The following is a 21407-nucleotide window of genomic DNA, read 5'->3' on the forward strand; positions in this document are numbered from 1 at the left end:
CATGCGTAAGGTGCATGGACGACACAACGTACCGCCGGCTAGATAGAGATCCCGGGTCCTCGAAAACGGTGTTCATGGGACATCGAAGGTGGCTTCGCGAGGACGACCCATGGAGGAAACGCAAGGATCGGTTCGATGGTGAAGACGAACCCCGAAGACGGCCACGTACGAGAAGCGGCGAGCAAATAGACGAGCTATTGAAAAATTGGAAAGAGTGCCCACCGCCGGGAAAGAAGCGAAAGGCGCCGGAGCCGCTGCTTAAGGTATGGAAGACGAGGTCTGTTTTACGGGACTTGCCGTACTCGGAAGATCCTCCGTGTGCCTCACAGCCTTGATGTCATGCACATCACGAAGAACGTGTGCGAGAGTCCGCTTGGTACCCTCCCGAACATGCCAGAGAAGACCAAAGATGGGCCGAAAGCAAGGTACGACTTGCAATCAATTGGGATCAGGGAGGAGCTTCACGCGGGACGCCCTAATGATGATGATGACGATGACGATGATGAGGCGGAGGACACGCAAAGTCGTCGCAAGGGAAAAAATGCCAAAAAGATTGAATATTGCTGCCCCCCCGCGTGCTTCACTCTAAGTCAGAAGGAGATCGAGCAGTTTTTCGACTGTCTCCTAGGAGTAAAACTTCCCTACGGTTACGCGGGGAAGATAAGCAGGTACCTAGACAAAGCGAAGCGAGAGGTTCAGCGGGATGAAGTCTCACGACTGTCACGTGCTGATGACGCGGATACTTCCGGTTGCAATCCGTGGGATCATGGACGCGCACGTCCGTGAAACGCTTTTGGCCTATGCAACTTTTTCGACGTCATCTCTCGGAAGTCCGTTGGCGTGAGGCAACTTAGAAGGCTACGAGGAAGAGATCGTGGTGATACCGTGCGAGCTTGAGATGTACTTCCCGCCCGCTTTCTTCGACGTTATGGTGCATCTGCTGGTACATATCGTGGAGGATATCATCCAACCGGGGCCGACGTTCCCGCACAGGCATGATGCCGTTCGAAAGGATGAATGGTGTCATCAAAGGGTACGTTCGCAACGGGGCACGTCCGGACGGAAGCATAGCCAAGGGCTTTCGACCGAAGAGTGCATCTCCTTACGCACGAGTTATCTAGAAATCGAGAACCCCGTTGGCCTGCCCGTAAACGAGGCATCTCGGGAAGCTCGCTGGATGGGGTCACCGCGACGGTAGCCGCGAAATGCATGTCGACTTCAAGGGTCGAATCGCCGACTTTGAAAGAGCAAACCTAGTCGCGCTACAACACATAGACGTGGTCGATCCTTGGGTGGTAGAGCACAAAACCTTCATCGCAAAGACGTACGGTGATCGGGGCCAACGAGAGGACGGACGGAGATATAATCAAAGAGCACAACTCAACCTTCACGCGGTGGTTCAAGGACAAGATGCCGACGTACCCTATAGACGAGGATTCTTCCGCGGAAGAAAAACTCATATTCGCCTTGTCACGGGCGCCGAACACAACCCGATGACATTTCGGGCGTACGATATCAACGGCTACACATTCTACACCGAGGAAAAGGACATGAAGAGCGATTATCAGAACTCCGGGGTAACGATGGAGTCCTACACCGGTGACGTCAAGCAGAGATACTACGAAAAGATCGAGGAGATCTGGGAGCTGAGCTACGCCGGAGAGAATGTGCCGATGTTCCGTGTCAGGTGGGCCAAGAACGTCATAAAAGAAGACCGGCATTTCACCACCATGGTTATACCCGAAGCCAAATCCAAGACAGCGGGCGCAAAGGTCACCGCGAAATATGAGCCATGGGTACTAGCTTCCCAAGTGGACCAATGCTTCTTCATTACCGACCCGCAAAAGCCCGGCCGTGTTGTCGTGAGGAGAGGCAAAAGGAGCATCATCGGAATGGATGGAGCCGCCAACGAGCTAGACTTTGACCAAGTACGGCGATCCGAAGATGGAAGATGACGACGACGATGATTAAGATCCATACACAACAAGAAGAAGCGAGGACCACCCTACCTAAAGGCCGTCCATTCAAGAGAAGAAGTCTAGGAGTTCCGGGCTAAATTATTCAACCGCGAGAAAGAAGGGCAAGAAGATTGTGAAAAGATAATTATGTATCATTTTATTGTATGAATAATGGATGTCATATTGTTAATCTACACATTGTACCGATCAAAATAGACATATAATTTATATTTTTGGATATTTTCTAGATTCTATAGTATTTTAAATATTCTACATAATTATAATTATTTATGCCTTTTATTTTGGTGTATTATGCTATTTATTATAGTGTTAAATAAATTTAATAAAAAAGTGAAAAAAATTGGGGCCGCCAGGGTTCGAACCTGGCCGGCCAGGGTAAACCAAACAGGGGGAGCTAGCCATTACGGTACAGTGAGATTCTTGTCAACTGTAGGTGCCGCGCTCGTTTTGACCTAAACCTAAATAGGCAGTGGCGCACCCCTAGAGGTGCGCCATTGCTAAGCCTCATAGTGGCGCACCCCTAGACGTGCGCTATTGCTAAGGGGAGTCGGGGACTTAGAAAAATCCCCTTCTCTTCCCCGTCCTGACCAAATCCCTCCTCTTCTTCCTCGCGACTGCTCCCGCCTCTCCGCCGGCCACCATCCCTCGATCTGCCTCGCGGAGCCACTCCTCCCCTGATCCACCGGCGCCCTCTCTCCGACGCCGGCGGCCGCCCCTCCCCCGAGCGACGCGAGCGACCAGACCCCAGCGGCATCGCACAGGTACCCCTCGATTCACCTCCCCGCCGGCGGCCGCCTCCCCCTCGATTCACCTCGATCCCCACCCGGCCGCCTCACGTTCTCTCCCCCACGCAGATCCTCTCAAGCTCGCCTCGGAGCAGGAGCAGCACGTCGGCGACCTCGTCTGCGACCTAGTCGGCGTCCTCGTCTGCGACCTCCTCGCCGCCTTCCTCGTCTGCGACCTCCTCTTCCGCGACCTCGTCGCCGCGGAGCAGGTTCCTCCTCGCCGCATTCCTCGTCTGCTCCAAGACCACCGGCCGCCCCCGCCACGCACCGAACCACGCCGACACCGCTCGACGGCCTGCTCCAACCCCAATCTCGCAGGTGAATCCCGCTCAAACCGCTCAAAGGCTAGCATCTAGTGCAAATGACATTCTGATGATCCGATAAATGTGCACCTGTGTTGTCAAGATGCTTGCAGTGATAGTTTCAAATGACATTCTGTTGGATAGTAAACTAGTCTATGCACCTTATGCAAACCAAATGAGGAATTTTGATTTCACAAAAGGTGGTTCTCCTTCTGCTGAGAGCAAATGTAGTTCTTTGTAGTTCATTGGAGTTCATAGGAATGCTCTCTGTAGTGTTGAATATGTCTATGCTATGTCTCTGGTTATATGCATATCATAAAGGTAGCAGCATTTCCATTGATCTTGGACTCTTGGTAGTGTAGCAAGAAAGGAAGGGGGGAAAATCATGGAAAATATCATGGAAAAGCTGCTGCTGCTGTTAGGTTGTTGCTTAGGTGCTGCTGCTGTTAGATGTTGCTTAGGTGCTGCTGCTGTTAGGTTCACAATTGCTGCTGCTGCTTAGGAGCAGTAGTGTTGTTGCTTAAAATTGATTTAGTAACTCACAAGTGAAATTTGAACACCTTGAACTGCAAGCCTGCTGCTTAGTAACTCACAATTGCATGCTATTAAGAGCGTTGTTACATGTAAAGTACACTTGTTTATAAATCAAAACTCACAATCTTCCCATAGCCTATTGTTTATAAATCGAACCTGTGTCCAGATGTTCACATTTTTTGTAATTCAGTTTGCTGACATTATTAGTAGTAAAATGAAATCACTTCGGACTGTTGTAAGCCTGTAACTGAGTAGCAAAACTCTCTAATCACAATCTGTCACTTCTACAGATTTTCCAAGTTTTTTATTGGTAGCAACCATGCATTTCATGTTGGTTTAGCTTATAAGTGTTCAAAATGTTCTTACATGTTGTAACCCTAAAGATCTACTGGTAAATATGCTACATTATTTTCTTTTGGTTGAGGGATTGCTTGAAGTCTCCTCTAGATTAGTGTATGAAATCGTTATAGCTTCATCCAAGCTGGTTCTTTCTGTCCGAAAGCACCGGGAGAGTAAGACCTCTTATAATTGATATTGCCCTATTGTACTTGTGAAGTTTTAGGCTTAATAACGAGAAAGAAATAAGGAATTAATAGAGAGAACACCAAGTTAAAAACAATTTGAGATTTTTAAACCTGGGTACCTTACTCTGTCGAAAGCATACAAGTGTCTGTAGGCTTTCAAAACTAGAAGGCTGAAAAAATTGTTTGTGTTCTTGACATTTGGAGTATTTTTGCTCATGATGTGTGTTTTGATTCCAGCCTCTGTACAAGTAACACCACAATTGTTTTCACTGAAATGAATAACCACCATTGTGTACTGTACATGTACACTCAAATATGAATAACCACCATTTTAGTTGCTAGGTTGATTGTTGCTGCTGCTAGGTTCTTAAAGTTACTGATTTGTTACTCGATTTTTCTATTCATTTAATAGTTTACATCATCTTTCACAGCCCTTGAACAAGAGCACTCGACCGTCGCTGCCGCATCTTCCTCGGCCCGGAGCAACAACTCACCTCTCGGAGACTCCACGCGACTCACGGTGAGCAACACCTCACCTCTCCCGAGTCCTGATGGTGCTGATGGTGCTTGCTGCTGGTGCTCCTAGTGCTTGCTGCTACTAGTGCTTGCTACCGGTGCTTGATGGTGCTTGATGTTGGTGCTCCTGGTGCTTGCTGCTGGTGCTACTAGTGCTTGCTGCTTGGTGCTACTAGTGCTTGATGGTGCTTGCTTGTTGGTGCTGATGGTGCTTGTTGCTGCTTGCTGCTGCTTGCTCTGCTTCGTTGGCTGCTAGGCTGCTAGCTGCTTGTCGCTTGCTGCTTCTACGCTTGATGATGCTTGCTGCTTGCTGCTTGCTGTACTGCCCATGGTTAGGCGATGCATATGGTGTATATGAGGAACAATTGTGTATGTGCCATGGTGCTCAGGCTGGTGGATTGTTTTGCATGTGTATATGGTGACATATTCTTGTGCGGGGATCGACGAGAGATGCCCATTATCGCCGAAATGTTGATTCATTTCCGTTTCGGCGAAAATGGGGCACTCATATGTCCATAGATTAGCATAGGTCATGCCCAATTTTGTTAGTGGAATGGATCGTAATATGGTTCAAAAATGTAAACATGTAGGATGGCCGGTCCCGGTGGCCGGCGAGGCGGTCGAGGCCGCGGTCCCGGGCGCCCCGCGGCCGGGGAAGGGGCCGCCGCGGTGGAGCAGCAAGGGCCCCACGGTCACCGTCACCTGCATCCTCCTCGTCTTCGCATGAGGAACGGCTGCTTCGAGTTCCTCCTCCGCATCGACGACGACCCACTCGGCATCAAGAGGCTACCGGACAAGTTCGCCGAGTTCGTCGACGGCATCGAGCCGGCGCACTTGCAGCTACGGGAGGCTAGGCTGCAACTTCGCCGCTGGTCCGTGGAGGTCCTGTTCGACGGGCAGGGCAAGATGTACTCGCACACGGGGTGGGACAAGTTCGCCCGTGACCTCCACCTCGAGCCCGGCTGCCAGCTCACCTTCCTGTACGAGGGGGACGGCGAGATGATCGTCAAGGTGTTCGACGACACCGCCTGCCGTGTGCACTACCCCCACACCGGCGAATCCGGCTCGGAGACCGATAGTTAGAACTTAGAGTGTTGTCAACTCTATCTTCGTTGCTTCGTGTTGTTTGAATTCTATATTAAATTGTATGAAGCTACGATGTTAGGTATGATGATGTTATGTCCAAATATCAATCTCTTGTGCATCCTACCTTGCCTCGCCGACACCATCCCGGGATGTTCATATTTGTTTGGACCAACAATGTATGAGGCCCTTGTCATTCCATTTGCTTTGGTATCTCAAAATGCCGATGATTAGAATGTTCGGTCAACCGTACACTCCGGGGTGTCGCTAGTGAGCCTGGTGTGATGGCACAAATATCAATCTCTTGTGCATCCTACCTGGCCTCACTAACGCCATCCCGGGATGTTCATATTTGTTTCGACCAACAATGTATGAGGCACTTATTCCATTTTGTCATTCCATTTGCTTTGAGATTTTCAAAATGCCGATGATTAAAATGCTTGGTCACCGTACACTAAGGGGCGGTGTTAGTGAGCCTCGTGTGATTGCACAAATATCAATCTCTTGTGCATCCTACCTGGCTCGCTAACTCCGTCCCGGAATGTTAATATTTGTTTCGACCAACAATGTATGAGGCATTCCATTTAGTTCATACTAGCTACTTGTTTCTTATTTGAGTTGGCACTTCTTAATTGCATTGGCCGATGATTAGAATGGTTGGTCACTTGTACACTCCGTGGTGACGTAAGTGAGCCTGGTGTGATGGCACAAATATCCATGTCTTGTGCATCCTACCGGCCTCGCTTACGCCATCACGGAATGTTAATATTTGTTTTGACCGACAAAGTATGAGGCCCTTGTCATTCTTCCATTTGCTTTGGTATCTCAAAATGTCGATGATTAGAATGTTGGTCACCTATACACTTGGGGGAGGGGTCAGTGAACCTGGTGCGATGACACAAGTATCAATCTCTTGTGCATCCTACTTGGTTTCACTTACGCCTTCTCTAAATGTTAATATTTGTTTGGACTGACAAAGTATGAGGCCCTTGTCATTCTTCCATTTGCTTTGGTATCTCAAAATGCCGATGATTAGAATGTTTGTCACCTATACACTTGGGGGAGGGGTAAGTGAACCTGGTGCGATGACACAAGTATCAATCTCTTGTGCATCCTACTTGGTTTCACTTACTCTGTCCCTAAATGTTAATATTTGTTCCGACCAACAATGTATGAGGCATGCCTTTTAGTTCATACTACTTGGATCGTTTTTGAGTTTCCTCTTATTCGTTGCAAACATCTATGAGCGTGCACTAATGTTTCTTTGGCTTGTGCATATGTACGCAGATATGACGTGGTATGTCGTGTACAAGGGCAAGGTTCCCGGAGTCTACAACGACGGGAGGAGTGTCGGAGACAGGTTCACCGTTTTAGCGGTAACAGACTACAAAGGGTACACCACTAGAGCGGAGGCCGAAGACGGATACGCACGCTATCCGGCGGGAGAGAGGACGGAGCGGAGGAGGAACCGGATGAAGACCACTTTCATCGGGACGGTGCTAGTAGTGACTCTAGCTCTCTTCTATGTGATGCTAGTTTAGATGATCGACCTTGTGCCACTACTAGCTCATTTGTGACTTGTAACACCGTAACTTGCATTGTAACCTCTAATGTGAATGCTTGTGAATCATGTGGGGCTAATGTGAAGAACTATGTATGGATAAGGCTGTGCTGTTGTTTATATGCTTGTTATATATCCTGTATTGTGCTATTGTACTTGTCATATACAACCTGTATAAATACCTGCCAAGATACAAAAAAAAAATTCGAAATCTTAGCGAGTGGCGCACTAGTGGACCATCCGTGGCGCACTACCACTAAGTAGCGGTGGCGCACTCGCTCGGATCCGATGGCGCATCGCCACGTGATCCTCTCCGAGACTAGCGGTGGCGCACCGGGATAAGTAGCGATGGCGCACGTCCCGGAGAGGGCGAGTGGCGCACGTACTCACGCAGCGGTGGCGCACCTACTAGCTGGACCAGTGGCGCACGCAAGACGGTAGCGGTGGCGCACCTCTTCTACACGGTGGTGGCGCACTGCCTCTGACCAACAGTGGCGCACCACTTTGGAGTAGTAGTGGCGCACTGGAGGGAATGTCAATGGCGCACCAGGTAGTGCGCCACAGGTATCCAGGCTAGTAGCAGTGGCGTGATAACAGTGGCGCACCACTAGTGCGCCACTGATGGCTATATGTGGTGCGCCACTGAAAGCCTTTTTTCTAGTAGTGCTACACACAACTAAATTAGAAATGAGTGCTATGTTAGTTGGAATACATTACATGATCAATATCATCCATACATTACCCCATTGCTGCCTCATTCCTACGCTTTTAGCCACTGAAAGTTTCACATTACTTATTCCGGTGAAAACTGGAAATCTGCTGCTTTTATTTACTGTTTGCTTTTACTGCCTCGAATCAACTGCTATAAAATCACCACTTGCCTTGTGAGTTTATTGATAAATTGCTAAAGTATTATTGGTATTCTTGTGTTCCCCTTGAGTCGAACTATAAATTTGGGTAATACTTCCCATCGAAGATTCCAGCGATCCTCTATACTTGTGGGCATCACCCCCATATATGCCTTATGGCTAAGGCTTCTACGGTATCTCATATCTCGGAAGCTAATCTTTCTCATGATGACAAAGATGAATAATATTAAGAAGAAGAGGAGGTGGTTGAATCTTTACATGATAAGGGTGAGATTGTTGAGGAGCTTTGGTCCTAGCCTTCTTGGCGGAGGCCTCGCCGCTAGCTCCAGCATCAGTGCCAGAAACCTTGGCGCGGGGACGTTTTGAAACGCGAGGAGCAACTTTTTTCTTGGGAGCTTTCTCTTCGTCCTCGTTGTCGTCCTCCGGATCCTCCTCCGCCATTCCGGCAGCAGGTAGACGGAAAACATCTCTGAAACTATCCTCCGCCAAAGAATTGAGCTGATAGAGGAAATGCTGAACAAGATTAGAACATTCTAAGTAAAGAAGAAGCAAAATGGCTAATCCGGCGGGTGAACCAGCTCAAAGTTAAGTCCAATCCGGTTAAACCGTCATGGACTAGCCAAGAGATCCTTCACGCCATCTTGTTCTGCTCCGGGTACTGGGCAAGAGCGGGAATGAGACTCCAGCTGGCATGTTCCTCCGGAGCTTTGTTGACGAAGGCAGGGAGACCATCATGGACGCCCGGAACTGGGATGTTCTTCACGTAAAACCATCCGACATTCCAGTACCGAACGGATTCGTGGGAGGAAAGAGCTGGATAGACCCATTTGTTGCGGAACACAAACATCATGCTTCCGCAGTTAACCATGGCTTTGTCCTTGGTCTCCTTCTTCACTCGGTAAAAGAATTGCCAGAGGTGGATATCTGGACGAACTCCGAGGTGACCCTTGCAGAGAGTCGCAAAGTTGGAGAGGAGGAGAAAGGAGTTTGGGCATATGTTGTGAGGCTGGAGGCCATAAGTGCTGAGTATAGACAAGAAGAACTCGGAAGGTGGAAGAGAGAGACCGCACTCCACCCAGGCCTTGGTGAAGACTCGTTCATCAGCCTCAGGAGTCGGAGTGCTTGAGTCCTCATTAAAGCTCCACGTATCCGGAGCAATGAGACCTTCCTTTTCGAAGGCTCTCAGTTCCGACTCTGTCACTTCACTGGGCCACCACTGACCCTTCTCCCCCTCGCGGTTCCGGGCCTTCGAACCTTTCTTTTGTTCTGCCTCCAGAACTTTGGCAGCCATTCTAGCTTGTCCTTCTAATTCCGCTTGAAGCTCCTCAGCTGTTGGGATCCGACCAAGGATGTTGCTGGAAGAGGCGGAGTAAGGTTGAGCTAACCTAATATCGGAAATATTAAGCGGAAGGAATGGTGAAGGCTCGATGTATATTGGTTCTGTCGGGTTTGGTGGTGGACTATTCGGAGAGCTATCACTGGACCTAGGGGAGCTAGTGGACATTTTTCCGGCTGCATGCATATGGTAAAACGCTTAAAAAGTCGGATCCTCACTAACTCTATCTTCTACAAGTCCGACGAACTCACCAACAATGGCGTGGCGGTTCCCCGTGACGCCGGCGAGGAAGATGATGTCGGACTTGACGCGCAGAGCTCCGGCGTGACCACGAATCGGTGGTGGAGATCAAACCCCGATCAACTGTGAGTAGCTCGGGTCGAGGGAGGCCCTGGAGCGGCGGCGCTTGAAGCTTTCCGGGGAAGAGTTCGCCGGAAGTGAGACTTGGCTGGTGGCGCTGGCGCGAGGAAGAAGATGAAGTGGTGACCGCGGTGGAAAAGTGAGAATGACCGCACGCGTGAGGTATTTATAGGCCGCGCGCGGAGATTCGTGAGTCGGATCCTACGGTAGGAACGGAACGGTCGCACCGTTGGATGATCGCCACGTGTCTAAGGTCAAAAGCGGTGAAATGAACGCAGTGGTGACCTAACTGCACGTTTCTGAAAATTCCGGCTAAAGATAAGTAGATCCGAAAATTTAGCGCGGGAAAAGAGGAGTAACGTGCGACCTGGGCGTAAAATCTGCTAAGTTGCCGTTACTGAAGAACAAATGATTTCCGGTTGAATGAAGTCGAAGACGGTGAAGTTTTGGAAGCTCTTCGAGATTCTCTTCGGATCCGAACAGAAGTAGGCGGAAGAATGAAAAATCTTGAAGAACTTCGGGGGCTACTGTTGTGGGTATACTTTATGGGTATATGAACGACGTGGTCTAGATCCGGCAAGCACGGGTGGCCCATAGATGGTGATGGTGGCATATGGCCCATCGGGCGGCCCAGTTGCTGATGATAGAAGATGGATGAAGTCCAGCCCAGGAACAGGAGTCGAATCTCAACCGACCTTGCAGGTAGTCGGATCCGTGACGGTCCATGAAGTATCCGGATCCAATACGGCGCATAAGAAAAGGTGGATCCTTGACGTGCACGACAATGTACTATTCCGTAGTTAGGCATCTTGTATTCCGGTTAGGACTCTCCATGTAAACCCTAGATCGGACGCCTTTATAAGCCGGATCCTGGGAGCCCTAGAGGCACAACCACAACTCATTGTAACAACACGAAAGCGCCCAGATAATTCCAGACAAGCAGCAGTAGGCATGTCATCGTGCAGGTGTTCCGAAACTGGGTAAACCGCGTACCACCGTCCCGAGGACTCTCCGCCTGATGGCCCCTTCTTCTTCTTCCCCTCGTGAGGATCCCTCCTCCGAGGTACCATCGAATAGGCAACGACAACAATGTTGTGTCATCTACTTGTGTCGTCTATGATCAGTGCTAAGTTTGTCCGAACTGTGATTGTGTTCTTGCTGCTGCTGTTGATCGCTGATAACCTCACAATTGAAGGGAAGAGGTAAGCAGAAACATATTATGGGTTACAATCAAACAACAGGAGCGTCGTTCTGGGCTGCTACTAGGTCTGAAAACCGACCTACCAAACGGGCAAATCCCGAATCTCCACGGGGCCGAAAAAACTCTATGCAGGCCACCAAACAACGTGGCTTTTATGGCCCATGACTCGTCTACGATGCGCAAGGGCCTTCTTCCCACTACGTCAGTGGTGCAGGAAACTGCAGGTACCAAACGCGCCCATGATGCTTGAGCACAAATGACATGCCAAGTGAATCTTCTCATCACAGCGGGAAGAACAAAGGGTATGTTTGGATGGCAGCCAGCCGGGAGCTGCCATGCCAGTTTTTTTGGCATTGACTACGGCTTGGGCACACATTTGGATTGATACCAAATTTTCGGATCTAGCCAATATTTTGGTAACCATGTTCACTTTTCACGCCAAGCTGTGGGGCAAGCCATTGGCGGCGAAAACATCGCCAAATAATTGGCGAGCCCCGATTTGGTAGAGCATGCACAGGCGTAATCCGAACATACCCAAAGTATCAGCACGGGAAGGATAACAAGAGGCCAATGAAAGAGGAAAGGTGAAGTAGAGATCAGGACAAAGCATGGATCCTATTGGGGCTTTTCGTTCATTATTAGTTGGCCCTCTGCTCATGTTTTTCTCTATTTTTTAGACTACTTTTCGTGATGGAGACAGATTCATGCATTGTAGTCAAAGGAATTAGTACTTCGGTTATTTTCTTATCATTGAGCTAGTAGAATCGGCCGGCCTAATATTTGAAACCTTAAATCAAAGAACGGCTTGCAATTGTCAAATCAACATTTTCTTGGTCTTGGTTTTTATTGTTTGGTGGTAAACTCTTCTCTGTGGCTTCAGGGTGTTTTCCTATGTTCTTTCAATCCTTGTTGTAGATGTTTTAGAATTTCAAAAGGGCGGGGAAGAGAGGAATTTAAACACATACAACATAGAGAAGGAGCTCGAAGTTTGAGAAGTTGCTCTCTTGTTCTAACATAAATTTCAAAAGAGCTAGACGTTTGAGTGGTCCTGTTGTTCTAATGGTAAATTGAGAGTAATGGGTATGCTAACAGATTCTCATTACGGACCTTCTTGCATGGCTTTCCATTCATAGTAAAACATATGACATAAATGAAAAACACCCATAGTTACCAGTGTGGCAAGGTATGCAGTAACAACTTAACATCACAATGTTCCAATAAATGTATTTTATGAATATTACTTCCTATGCATGGTTGGCTTTGGACATCCCTAGATGGCTAGTTCTTGGCTACTCTAGTTTATAACTCAAGCTGGAGATCAGGATACAATATCACATATTCACATTCTATAGCCCAAAATTTGCACATAACACTCACACCAAGTAAAAAAAAAACTATTAGAGTGCATAGGCCACTTCCCAATTTGAAACCTTTGGTCGTAAGCCCAGGTGTCTGTACCAGGGGGAAGCACCATTCTCGCCACTAAACTTCATGACGACAGTACCTGAATGTGATGGCCGACGGATGGAGCGCTTCCAAGCAGTGAGCCTCAACCAAAACAGAATAGCTTCTCTCCACATGTGGGTCTTCTATAATTAAACTTCCGATCTCCGAACGACGGACACAACAACAGCTGTGTCATCCAACTTCCCCCCACTGAAACCTAGGTAACCCACTGCAAGGGCAGCATCTGAAAATGGGCTTCTCCCTGCTCCAGACCTCCCTACCTCATGTGCCCTAGCAGCCAGGTGCTCGGCCATGTCCTGCGAGTAAAACAATCATGTCATGGTTGAATCTTGGGACAGCGTTGGGCACATTATCTAAAGGAAAGTTGATCCTTACCGTCGGTTTTAAATCTGCCTGTAAAGATCTCGAGATCATGGCTGCTGCTTCTTGCTCATAGACATTGTCGAAAAGGCCATCTGTTGCTGTTATAATGACATCACCTTCCTCTAGATCAATTGTATAATTCTAGAAACATAGTAGAAATTTAAGTGTTAATTTTTAATTATTCACAAGGTACAAGGACTGACAGGAGAAATTCAGTAATCATTTGCACCTGTACAAGCTTTAAGGGATCAACCCCCTTCTCAATTTGATGTGGGAAATTAAAACCATAAACCATTGGTTCTGATTTTGTGTATACTTTGCCATTTCTTACCACTAGAAACCCGGAGTCCCCAATATTTGATGCATGAAGGAACTGCAATACTGACAGCCTCAATGAGTGTCACGATGAGAGTTAAGAAACGAGTCAGTTTTCATAAAATAACAGACCTGGCCATCAAAGTGAGCAATTAAGACAGTTGAAGAACCAGGAGAACTTGCTTCATTTGCAGCCTTGGAGAGAACTTGCTCAGGTGTAAGCTCAGCTTCTCCTTCGTTATCCATAATGATTTTTTTACAGCCATCCATTAGCTCTCTTGCATAAAGTCCCGCATTGATTCCTGGGTACAAATATCAAAATTAGCACTGGAATTTCGCACGAATAACCAACTAACCTTGACAAAGATCCAAATATATATTTGCTAGGTAAATTTATGATACCCAAGCTCAGAAATATAGTTATCCTGAGATATATGATACAACTCTTTTGAATGTTGCCCGGAGTATAAGACCAATATAAACAGCATTGTCCCTTAACTTGATATCCTGCAGACTGTATCTCAAGAAGAGAAATTATGTGCCTAATGTCTCGTGGTAGAGGCTGTGAGCAAGGGTTGTGGTATTCTGCCACCCGACGGTCCAGAACTTGGATGCTGTCAGGCAGGTGCTGCAGCTCTTGGGATCTGCTTCTGCTTCAGGGCTTCACACCCCAGCCCTTCCAATCGATTGCAGCGACGCCGACAAGAAAGCTGCTGTCATCATTGGCACCCTAGGTTGCAAGGCTGAGTCCCTCCCTCCCCCTCTCTCCCGCTCCTAAGAACATCCCCAGTAGGGCCCTTATACCGTTTATAAGGGCTGGAGGTAAAACAACTGCTCCGGCAGGACCCATAAACCAGCACTTACAATAGGGAGAGGGTCTCCCTAGATTGGTATGTTTTTTGCGCATACGACTTTTCCGCTCATCCCCCGCTGCTCATTTTGGCGCACACGACAAGGACAAAAAATTCGACTATTTGTATAGTATTTTTATTTTAATCTTATACATTGTATTTGTGGTGGTGTGTTATACACAATAATTAAATTATGTGTAGTGTGTGGCACCCCAGACACTGAAATCCTAGGTTCGCACTGCTTCCTTTGCTCCGCCAACGCGCCGCTCCTCCTGTTCTCCCCGACCCCTCCGACCCGAGTAGCCGGGAGGGGACGGTGCCCCACTGGTGGCATGACCGGGACTGCGCTTGACGGACTGCGGCGGCAGCCTGGCCTTGTGGTTCTTCCCACGGCCAACACCAGTCCCTAGCCCATCCACGTGGCAACGCCGCTGGATCCCGGCGCCTTGTCGTCCGTCGGTCGCAGCGGAAATCACCATGCCCATGCTGGCTCTGCTTGTGATCCCAATAAACCTGTGCAATAGGATTGGGAGAGGCAAGAGAGCGCCACCAAGCTAGAGGAATTGGAGGCGGAAGCGGCAGTCGCCCGAGCTATGGTGGAGTACTTGACATAGAAAAGGTAACTCGTGTTTATAAGGCGAGACATGATGCATAAAACTACAGAATCAAGACCAAGGGAAAATCTACTTACAAACCTTCAAATGACCACTGACCAACTCCATCTGCCACACCAAACCAACCATTGTGTGCAATGAAATAAGCATCTTCTCCGCCTGTTGCTACCTGGGAAAATTATACGACTATCAAAGTTATGGCTGATGACAGAGATAATTAAACGTATGCTTTGGTACCAATGACAGCCAGTTTACGGCAGAAATTATGATTGATAACTAAAATGTGCTTTCATGCAACTTTTGCATGTTCTTGAACCTAACATAAAACTACCAGGCCACTAATTTCCTCCAGGCATTTTTTTCTCAAAGTGGGATATATACCACCACACACCTCCATTTCTTACCAGAAATATTATTCTATATATATACTGGTTAAATAATCGTGAGGGGAGATCATAAAGAAAACATGCTTCCATAGTATCACATTACATTTTTTTCTTTGTTCTTTTATAAAACTTACTGGCCAATCTTGGACAAACTCTACTGCAAAACACAACCATCTTTTGAGTTTTTGGAAAAGAACCATCTTTTGAGTAATCAGATGGAGTGCCGGAAAGATAGGTACACAGAATGCGGAATCAACCAACATTCACATATTTCAGCAATTAACATAACTATGAAGCAGAATTGGGTTTCTCGGAGAAAAAAGGGGAAATTGCTTCTGCAACTTTTTCAAGACATGCAAATGACGCATTGTCTAAAAGAGAACATGCAGATGCAAGACAGTTATTACCTTAGAAGGATGAGGCAAGATGGCAGCACCTGACATCAACACAAGCGATGACTTGGCCACGGGAACCCTCCTATGAATGAATATTGAACAAGACGAAATGACTAAAGCAATTTTTAAGGATTGGATTAAAGGCATAAAGACAGGTAAGCACCATAACATAGGTTTCGTTACAGAGATTTACATAACAATATGAAGACAAATATAGGACTTATCCAGCTTTACAAGCAATAGAAGCACGCAAGCATTTATACTGGAGAAGATGATTACTGAACAAGTATGGTTTCAAAATTTGAAAACGTTGAAACAAAAGTGTGGCAACAAAGTCATACCTATCAGAGGTCCTCCCTTCTGAAATTTCTTTTTCCAAATCCACAAGGTTGCGAACTTCACCCTATTGGGAAAGAAGGAGCAACAGTTAGCCCCGAACCTGGATTTACCCAGCTGAACACAATGAAGAGATATGCATTTCATAGCATAATTTCTATGCCCACAAGCAACAAGTACACATATTGTTTACAAGGACATTTCGACTTTGCAGTTAAATCTCCAGAGCATAGTTTTTCAAGGTATATGTGTACGACAGTTCGACTGGTATACGTATCTCATGTGTTGATTTCATAGACGGCAGTGTTTTTTGTATATGTTGTCGCTAAGAAGATATGGTCAAGGAAATTTCCATTTTACATTCAAATTTCTAGATCTCACTTTCAAGGTGCATGTATGTATCGCTTCATTTCCTATACCTGTCTCATGTGTCGATTTCAAACACAGCAGTATATTTTTTAGTATAAGATGTGGTTCGAGAAAAGAAAGTAAAAGATGTGGTCCATAAGAAAATGTGGTCACACTAGATGAGGAGAGCTATCCAAAAATATCATGACAGCAACACATAATATCAAGCATGATCCAGAACATCAACAGATGGGGAAAACGATGGTATGGCAATTGTTTCTCACAAAAATAAACATAAAATATTTTGGTCGGTGCTCCCGGGAAATAGAAATCCAGAGCATGCATTTACTAGTGCCTCGAGGATACTTAGACATCATATGTTAACCATTGCAAATCTGCTATCTTCGTATCCTTGATAATGTTTCTCAATTTTCTCCGCAACAGAGTCCAGAAAACCAATTATAAGTGATCTGAACTGAACTACAACCCTAAATGAACTCATTAACCAAGCCTCAAATTTACTATCTCTGTGGTAGTATATCTGAAGAAAGAATTCTTTTTTTACTGCATATGAAATTAGCAGAGAGCTCACGGAAAATTAAGTTACAAGATGATGAGAACACATCGAGTAAAAAATATCAGGGAGCAATTAAGCTCGCCGGAGAACACATACCGCTGCTGGGATGGGGACTCCGAATTCCGTCGCCCCTTGCTCGTCGCCGCTGGAGCCGCTGTACTCCGTATCCACGTCGGTGTCGAAATTCTGGGAGGTAGAGCCTTCCGATGAAGCCGCCGCATCCGCCTCCGCCTCTTCGATGCCTTCCAAACTGGCCGGCCCGGTCACGCCCGCCTCCACGGTACCGCGAGCCCGCACACCGAGCTCAACTTCATTGCCACAATTCGCAGGCCCGGGTTCGTCCGCGGCAACCGCCCTTCCGCCAGCCAACCCTGCTTCTGCCTCAACACCGACAATCAAACTGATGGCCTGCTCGGGCGCCTCCACCGGTCCGGCGTCCGACGAGGCCAACGAAATTTCACTGCCCGCAGCTGCCATATACGGATTTGGCTCGTCGACCGGCGCCGGGTCGCCCAATAATATTGCGCCGGCGACGCCCAGCTGCGGCGAGGCCGAGGCATCTGAACGCCCAGGGTCAGTACAGGCCTCCTCCGGCTGTGGTTCTTCCGCAGGCGGGTGCCCGAAGTGGAACACGATGCTCCCGTCCGCCAGTTCTGCGTCCACGTTATAGGGGGCGAAAGCGACCAAATTAGCCGGAGAAGGGGACGAAGACCAAGGGGCGCCGAAAGAGAGGGCGCTATTACTTACGGGTGGTGGAGTGGAGCTCGGGGACGGCGCGGCGGGGCGATGCAATGGCCGCGGTGGCGGCCTGGGAATAGGACGGGCTCCGGCGAGCCGACATGGGCAGCGGCGGCGGTGGTGGGGGCTTCGGGGAGAGCTTGCAGGGACGCAGGTCCAGCAAGCCCCCCACCAGGGGCAGCTCCGCCATGCCTCGCCTTGTATAGAGAGAGACAGAGGGGGGATTTGAACTCAAGAGTGAGGGGCCAAGGTTTGGAGCTGCGTAGATTAGCTTCGGTCCTGAAGCCGGAGCATGCCGTTCTGCTCACTCTGAAGCTGCCTTCAGTTTGCGATTCTCTAGCGGAAAGGGAACGTGCGAGAGAAATGCATGTGTTAAACTTAGGGCATCTCCCGACGCAAACGGACGCTGAGCGACCGTTTTCGTCCGCCGTGACCGGAAATGCGTCGGGGGCCTGTTCCAGCGGGGCGACGCAAAGTGACCGGGTCGTCCGCGGAGACGCAAACCTGGCCCAAATATGCGCCTCGGATGCGTCTCCGCGGACGTCCGGAAACGTCCGCTCGTGTCCGGCGGACGTTTCGGCGGCCCGCCCGGCGGCGACCCTGCGTCGATGCGTCTTCTCAAACGCGCCGGCCGACTGCAAAGTTGCGTCGCTTCGGCACTCTGCGCCACGTTAATGGCGACGATGCCTCGGCTGCCGAGCGGCCGCCCACCTCCGCCAACCAGGTTAATGGCGACGTCACGCGTCCCGCGGCCACCGCATGCCGCCGGCCTATATAAATGGGGCGCGCGTTCTTCTTCCTCATCCAGATCTCCAAAGAAACCCTAGCCGCCACAAAGCTCGACCGTAGCGCCGCCTAGGTGTTCCTGCGACGCAGCCAAGCCCGCGAGGAAGTCCATGGCCGGGCCTAGTGGCCGGCGAGGCGGTCGAGGCCGCGGCCACGGGCGCCCCGGTGGCCGGGCGGGGCCGCCGTGGTGGAGCGGCTACGGCCCCACGCTCGCCGTCGCCTGCGCCCTCCTCGTCCTCGCGGGAGGAGCGGCCGCTTCAAGTTCCTCCTCCGCATCGACGACGACCCACTCGCCATCAGCGGCTACGGGACAAGTTCGCCGGAGTTCGTCGACGACGTCGAGCCCGGCGCACTTGTAGCTGCCGGAGGCCGGCCGCAACTTCCGCCACTCGGCCGTGGAGGTCTGTTCGACGGGCGGGGCAAGATGTACCGCACACGGGGTGGGATAAGTTCGCCCGCGACCTCGCGCTCGAGCCGGCTGCCGGCTCACCTTCCTCTGCGAGGGGGCCGGCGAGATGATCGTCAAGGTGTTCGACGACACGGCCTGCCGCGAGCACTACCACACCGACGACTCCGGCTCCGACACCGATAGTTAGAACGTCGAGTGTTCTTTCTTTGCGGCGAATGCGGCTACGGGCCGGACGAAGCCGGTAGTCGAGGTTTCGTGCTGTTCGCCTCATCGGTAGAACCAACAAGGGCACCATCTCCTCCCGCTGGATTTTCCGGTTTGGGTGATTGGGTGTGCCCTCGAATGTTCTTTCTTGGCGGCGAACATACGGAAATCAACACAACTGGCTTCTATTTTTAAATTTTTTATATTTGTGTCGACCATGGTTCAAACTATGTGTTAGTTTGTGTAAACCATGTTCCTAACTATGTGTTAGTTTGTGTAAAATCATGTTTCAAAATATAATGTAAAATTTTGAAACTATGTTTAATTGAGAAAAGGGAAAAAAAGAAGAAAAAAATGCGTCGCCCCGCTGGAGCAGACCCCAGACGCAAACGGACGCGCGGATAAAAACGGTCATTTTAGCGTTCGCGGCGCGACGCAAACGGACGCTCGCGGACATTAAAATGCGTCGCGCCGCTGGAGATGCCCTTAGGAGAAGGAACTGGCCCAAGAAAGACTTTTGATTCAAAGGAATGCTGCAAAAAATTTGCAGGATTTTTAGTTTTAGAAAAAAAATATGTATTGTTTGATTCGTGGGATTGAAATTCTTCGAAATGTATTGAATTTTTTTCAATATAATTGCATTGCACTATGTTTTGAAAGAATACTTCTATCCACTCAAATCTTATTTTTTTGATAAAGGACGTTTTATTACTTTAAGCATTACCTCTGGCATGTCCATACCTAGAATGTACACAGCTGTTCAAATGCAGATATTACATCATAAAAATAAAAAAGACTGAGACTCTCTACAAATAATCATGACAAAAATTGTAAGAGCGTCTAAGATGATGGAGGACAAATTCATGGATTTGTTATCACCAGGATTTAACCGCGGTCAGGAGGTGGGCCGCGATCAAGATGGGCTTAGAAGATTATATATGGAAAATCGATGAAGCGGCCTTGCATGGAGAATTTGGGCTAGTTAAGCCCGTGTATCTTAGCATAATAGATTGTGTATCGATTTAGAAGTTAGAGTTTGTCTCGTGCACGGGATTAGTGCACGCCCACATTTAGAAAGTCCCCTGGACTATAAATATGTACCTAGGGTTTATGGAATAAAAAACAACTCACGTTCAACCCCAAAAACAAACCAATCTCGGCGCATCGCCAACTCCTTCGTCTCGAGGGTTTCTATCGAGTAGCGACATGCTGCCTAGATCGCATCTTGCGATCTAGGCAGCACAAGCCCCACGTTGTTCATGCGTTGCTCGTACCGAAGCGTTTTTGATGGCGAGCAACGTAGTTATCATTAGATGTGTTAGGGTTAGCATTGTTCTTCGTTTAAGCATGCTTACGTAGTGCAACCCTTGCATATCTAGCCGTCCTCACGCCTATCTCAGGTGTGGGGGCGGCACCCCGCTTGATCATTATTTAGTAGATCTGATCCGTTACGATTGCTCCTTGTTCTACAAGGATTAGTTTAATATCCGCAATAGTTTGGCCTTACAATGGGGGGAGGATCCAGGTGGCACGTAGGGTGGCGTTCGCAAGTCCTAAACGGGATGTTCCTAGGATCAACTTCGTGTTGGTTTTTTGGCCTTGTTTAGGATCGGCTTACGAGCACCGTGCGTGGCCGCAAGGCCCAACCTCGGAGTAGGATGATCCGGTTATGCGGTGAAAACCCTAAATCGTCGTAGATCTCATTAGCTTCATCTTGATCAAGCAGGACCACCAAGTATTCGTGCACCCCGTACGGATCATGGGTGGATCGGCTCTTTGAGCCGATTCACGAGATAACCTCGAGAGCCGATCGAGGCTCGTATTTAACGTTTACATGTATGCCCCTGCAGGAAACTAAGCGAGGCAACTTCATCACCTTCCCGACCAGGTATAGGTCGGGTGGCACGCCCTTGCACTTCGCAACGCCGCGTGTGACCGGAAGAGCATTGCGGGCCGTCGCTCGGAGGGGTCTCGGCCAGCCGCGGCTCTAGGCTCCCCCGGCTCTACGGTGTTGACAAGGCCGCTACCCGCCGGTGGGTTTTGGCGATCAACACATTCGGCACGCCCGGTGGGACGATCATCTGCATCAACCACATCGCCATCTACATCCGAGATGGCGGACGGCACGCCGATCACCTACGAGGATCCGCTCGATGACCTCAAGAAGCAATACAACGAGATCAAGGCTACCCTCGAAGCCGACCTCATCGGCTCTTTTCGAAGAACCCGTTCCGGTGGCATCGGATGGAAGGGGTTCTCACCGTAAGGTGCACTCGATGGGGTATATCTCTCCGCCCGTCGGAGGAACGCACCGTGGGTCCGCGGCGAGAGATCAACTACCCGGTGGCTCACTCGCTACACCGTCACTGCGAGAACTTGGTCAACGTCGCCGGAGCGTGTCGCTCTGCGCGTGATCCGAGAGATCATGAGCCACCGGTACTCGCCGTCGGGACCAGCTCTCGGGACGCATCAAGGAGAGTTGCCATTCCGAGTCCCGTCCACCGCTGCCATTTGCGTTGGCGGCACTCGCTGAAGTGCCGACTACACCGGCATTCCTCGTCTACGAAG

At 49.1% G+C, this 21407-nt stretch overlaps 1 protein-coding gene across 2 annotated transcripts; it reads right to left on the minus strand.

Moving 5' to 3' along the window:
- Positions 1 to 12217: 12217 nt before the first annotated feature.
- LOC124650101 (probable protein phosphatase 2C 71) lies at positions 12218 to 17756 on the minus strand. 2 transcript variants are annotated; one of them, XM_047189667.1, is made up of 9 exons: positions 17450 to 17756; positions 16799 to 17355; positions 15783 to 15844; positions 15454 to 15523; positions 14742 to 14829; positions 13328 to 13497; positions 13212 to 13253; positions 12893 to 13021; positions 12218 to 12813 (listed from the first exon to the last, which is right to left on the minus strand). In XM_047189667.1, exons 1-9 carry the CDS (start codon positions 17628 to 17630, stop codon positions 12646 to 12648), a joined length of 1467 nt encoding a protein of 488 aa, XP_047045623.1. In that variant the 5' UTR covers positions 17631 to 17756; the 3' UTR covers positions 12218 to 12645. The 2 variants fall into 2 exon arrangements, with proteins under 2 accessions (XP_047045623.1, XP_047045622.1); XM_047189666.1 differs by having other exon boundaries at positions 13110 to 13253; positions 17450 to 17747.
- Positions 17757 to 21407: the final 3651 nt, after the last annotated feature.

This window comes from Lolium rigidum, chromosome 4 (assembly GCF_022539505.1).
Source record: "Lolium rigidum isolate FL_2022 chromosome 4, APGP_CSIRO_Lrig_0.1, whole genome shotgun sequence".
Lineage (NCBI taxonomy): Eukaryota > Viridiplantae > Streptophyta > Magnoliopsida > Poales > Poaceae > Lolium > Lolium rigidum.